At 61.8% G+C, this 6,156-nt stretch overlaps 1 protein-coding gene across 2 annotated transcripts in view; it reads left to right on the forward strand.

Annotated features, from left to right (window-relative positions):
- Positions 1–6,156, forward strand: part of MYT1L (myelin transcription factor 1-like) — a 157,044-nt gene that overhangs the window by 121,382 nt on the left and 29,506 nt on the right. For both annotated transcript variants that reach the window (XM_012662171.1, XM_012662172.1), the window contains one exon: positions 5,449–5,532. In XM_012662171.1, coding sequence (XP_012517625.1) covers positions 5,449–5,532 — 84 coding nt within the window. The remainder of the gene's footprint in view (positions 1–5,448; positions 5,533–6,156) is intronic.

The following is a 6,156-nucleotide window of genomic DNA, read 5'->3' on the forward strand; positions in this document are numbered from 1 at the left end:
GGGGCTCGCTGCTGTCTAGCCCAGCGGTCTTGCTCGAGAGGCTCCCGCTGGGCGGGGTTCCGCGACCTGATGGAGCGTGCTGCCACCTGCCGTCGTCGCTGCCACGCTGAGCAGGCGGCGCGTCACTCCTCCTGACCGTGAGGAGGCCGAGAGGCCAAGAGGCGATGCAGCAGGCTGGCGCTCGCACCCGCGGCGTGGACCTGCCCAGAGAGTGGCCCTGGAGGAAGCGGAGCACCCTGGGCCCCCGACGGACTGTTCTCGCATCAACTCGTGTCCCGAGGGCGGTGTGCGTCCAGTCTCTGCACAGCATCCGAAACTTTCCTGGATTCGCCTTGACGAGTGCTTACCGCTGTGGCCTTTCCTCAGAAAGCCCCTCAGCAATGCCCTGCTCCCGTCCTCAGGGAAGAGACCTGTCACCCACTCGCCTATGAAGGGGCCCACAGAGCTCGGTTATTGACGGGGTTCATCTTTGCGTTCTTGTTTACAAACAAGAAAGTTTCTCAAGCTTTTCCCAAAAAATCTTGTTTTCAGTCATCTTTTTCCTTTTCTCTGACCCTTCCCGGGCACCTCCTTCTTCTGCAGCCTCCAGACCTGCGGGTGCCGCGACCGCTCGGTCTGATCCTACAGGCCGGCGTCCCGAGGGCCTCCCGCTGTCTCTCATCTGGCGCCCACGTGCCTCGTGAGTAGCGTCACGCAAACAGCAAGAGCACCAGGGCCCTGCGGTCGCTGCCCCCGTGCAGAGGTGGCGTCTGTGCTTCCCACAAGGGACTGTGCCGCGGGGTTCGGCTCCCACCAGAACCTCCTCTTCCCGTCGGGGCCCAGCATGGCCTGTGATAGCAACAGATGGAATTTACCGGGCACTTACCACGCACCAAAGTTACCACGAGCCCTCGGCGTGTACGGCCTCGCCATCACACAGACGATTCTCACCCACCTGCAGGTGCGAGACAAGCGCGCGGCCCTGAGCTGCCCGCACTGTCGGCTCCTGTGCCCCCGTCGAGCTCTTTCACTCCGCTCTGTCTCCATACGCAGACTCCAGGCCTCCAGGACGACAGCCGGAGGTCAGACGTTAGCCACCTGCTCCGTCCCTGTGTGCTCTGGGGAGTCCTGGCAGGACCCCAAGGACTTACCTGCTATGACATGGAGCGTCTCCAGGTCCTGAAGACAGCGGAGACCCCCAGGCTTGGTGACCCCTGCCCGGACACGGAGCAGCCTGCCTGGGAGCGTCCCGGGCCTTCTTCCCGTGATCGGAAGATGGGACGCCTGCCCGGGGAGCGCCGGTACCTGCTGACGCAGCTCCGGTTCCCCCCACGGGACCTGCTCCCACACCGGGCACAGACCCGTTTAGCCACGGGCTCCGGGCCGGGTGGCGGCCCCGGCACCGCTCTGGCCTGGAGAACACGAGGCACCCTCCCTGCACCCCCGCCGTCCTGAGAACCCGGATTCTCCGGTTCCGTAAACCCTGCAGCCCAGCTCACCGCGGGCTGTCCGTGTGCTCCGGCCCTCACCCACTCCTCCGCCCAGAGGACGCAGGCGTCCCAGCAGTGTTTGTGTGTCTCCAACATTTATAAAATTCCAAGTGAAGATGTGGACACACAATGGCCCTGCATCGGCGATCGTGAGAGGGGAAGAACACAGTTTCTGTCCAGAAATTGCTAACCATTTAGAACATAATCCCAAACGTCAGCTCAGAATCCTAGAAACCTGGAAAGTTAGTGAAAACTCACTGAGCACGTACTGTGTGCCAGAGGCTAGGCACAATGATGATTAAGATGTTCGTGACCTCAAGGTACAGAGCATCTACGGAGAAAAGAGACATGAAAAAACCCGTGTGTTACACCCTCGTGTATCCCTGGGGCCTTAGGAGAACCAGGGACGGGGTTCTGGGGTGTGGTGAGGTGCAGGGGCGTGCGCCGGTGGTGCGGGCGGCACCGGCCTCAAACACACGCTGCAGGTACATACATAACACAAATCCGACAAGGGAGGCTTCATCCCGGCAGGGCGTCTGGATCCGAGGCAGGGGAGAGGGGCGACGCTGAGATGAACTTGGAAGGAGACTGAGGGTTTCCAGCAGGTCAGGGAGAAAGATATTCTGAGCAAAGGAACAGATTTAGAAAAGGTGTTGAAACAACAGCTGCAAAACCAATGTGCGTTTGCCAGCGCGTCATTCACCTTGGTTACTTTCAGGTTTGAGTCCGTGGCGGTGGCTGTCTTGACAAGTTCTCTGTGAGGGTCGCTTTACTCCCAGTGAGGGAGCCGCAGGCCTGGCCCTGGCCCGGAGAGCGTGCTGTCAGGAGGGGAGTGGCCTCTCGGAGAGTGCGAGGGGTCCTGGGACAGAAGGTGCAGGAGGTGGAGGCAGGGAGGGCCTGCGTGGGGGACTGGGGGGCAGGCAGGAAGGGCCCGGGGGCACCAAGGTCCCAGGCAACGTCACTGTCTCGTTATTGGAGTCAGAGCCACCAGATAAGGTGGGCCCGACTCTGTCGAGTGCATTAACTTGGAGATTCTCGAGGTGCATCCAGGGGAGCGCAGGGGGAGGGGTGGGCGGAGACACGGGGACGTGGGTGAGAGGACAACAGCAGCCCTACGAATGGAAGACGGGCCAGATACGACAGCCTGAACTCCGGGGCCTGAGCAGTTCGCAGATCCGCAGCCCCACGCCCCGGAGGGAGGGCTGCTCCCCGTGGGCCGGAGCACACGGCCGGGGAGGGGCCTGCCATGCAAAGAGAAGACAGGATGAGTGACTCTGGACCCTAAAAAGGGACCACGCTGGAAACACCAGGTGAGAGTAAAGGATGTGGGATCGCTGAGCACCTTCCCTGTCCAGCACCTCACGTCCCATCGTCACTTCTGTTTCCATGGCCCAGACGAAGCGCTTCTGCCCTGGACACGGATGGGGAAACTGAGGCTCAGAGACTGGGCCAAGTCTGCACCGGGAGTACCTGGCGTCTCCCAGTCCGGTGCCCACTCCGGGAGAGACGGCAGCCTGCGACATTCCCCAGCACGGCGGTTCCGGAGAACCTCCTGTGGGTCCGTCGCAAGGGACAGGTTTCACGTCCATGCTACAAGCAGAGAAAGAGTTTCGAAATCTGGAGCAAGCTTGAGTTCCGTCGCACCTCAGTCCCTGCGCTTGGCTGGCTGGTAGGAAAGTTCCCGTGTTCCCGCCAAGCAAGAACCCAGCAAGAAGTGGGACGCATCGGACTTGCAGCCCAGGCATTCAAACTCTGCCCCTGAGATGAGACCCCAGGGCCCGGGCTGGTGGGGCCTGAAATGCTTCAGGGAACAGCAGAGAGGGCAGGGAGAGGACCCAGTGGGCAGAGGCACTGAGCTGCCCCCGGGCAAGCAGGTCCCTCAAAGAGCTCCCCACCCTGCACCAGCCTTTCATGGGTGCCATGGGCCAGCCCCAGAGCCACACACGGCCAGCAAGCACCACTGTGCCAACAGCTAGAAAAGCCGAGGACGGGGTCGTTGGTCCTAGAACAGGGCTTCCAGGACTCCTGGTCAGCTCCTATGCCAAAGTCAGGGCTTCCTGGAGGTCACCAAATTGTCAGAGCCAAACCTCGTTATGTTGCTGATTTGTTCTGTGGGTTTATTTCCATCCCCAGCCCAGGCCTCGGTGGTGGTCCAGAGCTGCACCTGGCCCTCAAGTCCCCGGGAAGTCATGCAGGGTTAAGGCGGGAGAGCACCATAGAGCTGGGCCAGGCCTCTGTGGCTGGGGTGGAGGGGCTCAGCTTCTGCCCACATCAACCCTGGGGTGTCGGGCTGGGCCCTGGGGTCGGATTCCGTGGCTCTCCCACGGAGTCTTTCATTGTCGATTCATTCAACAGCTGGCTGTCACTCACTCCACGCACGCTGGGCCGGGACTTGGGGAGCACAGGTGAATAGGCGCGTGGTTTACACTCCCAGGAACAGGCCTCCTGGAGCAGCCTGTAGGGTTGCAACGGTTCAGATGGTGCCTTGGAAAACGCCCCAAGAACTCCCGGGATTGGTGCAGGGACCTGGGGGGCCCAGGGCGTCTTGAAGGACCTGCAAGCTGAGGCCATGCCCACGGGAGGGACGGCGCGGCAAGGGCCAGTGGCGGGGGAGAGGGAAGCCCCACCGAGGGAGGGACAGACAGAGGGACAGAGAGGCTGTGGGGGAAGGGGGCTCCTCCCCAGGAAACAGGCTGGAAAGTTCTGGACGGGCGTGCGCTGGCGTAGCTCAGGCCGTGCTCCCCATGCTAACTGGCATACGCGGGCAACGCGGGTGGATGGACTCGGGGAAACCCAGGACGCGTCACGGGCCCTGTGCCGCACCAGGCCGCCAGGAGGAGGCGCTGTGGGCGCCGGCCCGCCCCAGACTTCCTGTCGGAAAAGGGAAAACCAGAGGCCGCTCGCCTTCCCTCTTCCTTCCTCCTCTTTTCCTTTTCCCGTCAAAGGAGGAGACAGGACAAGGAGTGGGGACGCCCCCCTCACCCCAGCACAGCCACCGTGGGCCTGGCGCCCGCCACCCTCTCCCACGCCCGCAGGAACGCGCAGACACCCCAGGGGAGGCGGCCAGGGCTGGACAGGGAATGAGACCCCTTGGGGGCGGGGTCCCACCTGAGGACCTGCACCTTCCAGAGACTCGGAACTGGGGCGGAAACGACACCCCAAGCTCAGGAATGTGCGGTGACGGCCATGCCGCCGACACCTGTGCGCCAGCGTCAGCGTCCAGCTCCCACGCCGCCTCGCGCCTCTCGGCAAACTGCCTCCTCCCCAGTGCGCATCTCGTTTCTGGTTCTTCAGTGCCTTTCCAAACATCCGAGTTATTTTGTGTATTCTCCTGCGTGTGTGTCTTTCTGTTCCAGCTGGAAAACTTCCTTCAGAAACACTTCCAAATCCTCCACATCCAAACATCTGAAACGCAAATAGAATAAGCACGTTCAGCCCCCACGGCACCTTCTGCAGACGTTGGCAGCGGTCTGTGCTCGCGCTAAAGTGGAGCACACGCAGCTCGCCACCCCCCAGACACACGGAGGGGCAAGAGCCCGAGCTGGGAAGGCCTCCGCCCGCCCCTGCCGCCCTCGCCGCCTCTGCGCACGTGTCCGTCCTCTGCCTCTGTCGCTGCCTGTGTGTGTGTCTCTCTGGGTCTCTCTCTCTGTCTCTGTCTCTCCATGTGTCTCTCTCTGTCTCTCTCCATGTGTCTGTCTCTGTCTCAGCATCTTCCCTGGTGACTCCAGCTGCTGCTTTTCCTCCAAACTGAGAAGTCCCCCTCCCCGTTTCTGGCGTCCAATCTCTCCCATCCCTCGACCCCCTCGCCAGCTTTCTCTCCCGCCAGGGCATGGAAGGGCCACATCGGAAAGGCCCACGCCCCGGTGTGGCCGTGGTACCCAAAGCACAGGCCTGGGCGAGAACGAAGCCAGAGCCTCCGGGGGGTTCGGGGCCCTGTGCAGCCCGCAGTGACGCTGTCTGAGCCGCGCTCCTTGTTCAGCCTTTCAGGGTGCCCCAGGGCGAAGAAGAGCGGCATCCGCGTGGCGCAGAGCAAGGAGGACAAGGACGACCAGGAGCCCATCAGGTAGGGGCCGGGCGGCCGCTGGGCTGACACTCCCACGACGCAGGTTCCCAGGTTCACACCTGGCAGGGAAAGAGACGCGGTCTCAGCGGGAGTCTTTGCGATGTCAATAACTGCAGGCCAGGTAACCCGCCCAAACTGAAGCGCGTCTGCTGATTGGCCGACGAGCTCCAGGGGCCCAGCAATGAGCTGATGACCACCCCCCACTGGAGGGTCTGAGAAACCAAACGCCAAACCTCCCTCCCCTCCTCCTGTAGCAAAAGCAGCTGCACTTGCCGGAAGGCAGATGGGGGAGGCCCCCCAGGTACCGAACACCCACAGGGCGTTTCTGCTTACAGAAGCCGCTCGGTTCTGCCCTGCCTGGTCCCAGGGCAGGACTGAGGCCCAGGCCCGGCCAGCCGGACGCCGCCTGCAGCTCAACGGGGCGTGTCCCATACCAGCGCCGGCGCCACACGACACACCTGGCGCAGCCTCCTAAAATTTCAGTCTCATTCAACGTCTTTGGAGAAAAATTAAAAAAAAAAAAAAATGAATGAAAGCACAAATTATTGAAACAAATTAAGATTTATCAAGATAAATAAGCAATACAAATTCTGCAGAACGTAAGCTCTGCCGTCAAAGCCTTCC

This window comes from Propithecus coquereli, unplaced genomic scaffold (assembly GCF_000956105.1).
Source record: "Propithecus coquereli isolate 6110/MARCELLA unplaced genomic scaffold, Pcoq_1.0 Scaffold753, whole genome shotgun sequence".
Classification (NCBI taxonomy): Eukaryota; Metazoa; Chordata; class Mammalia; order Primates; family Indriidae; genus Propithecus; species Propithecus coquereli.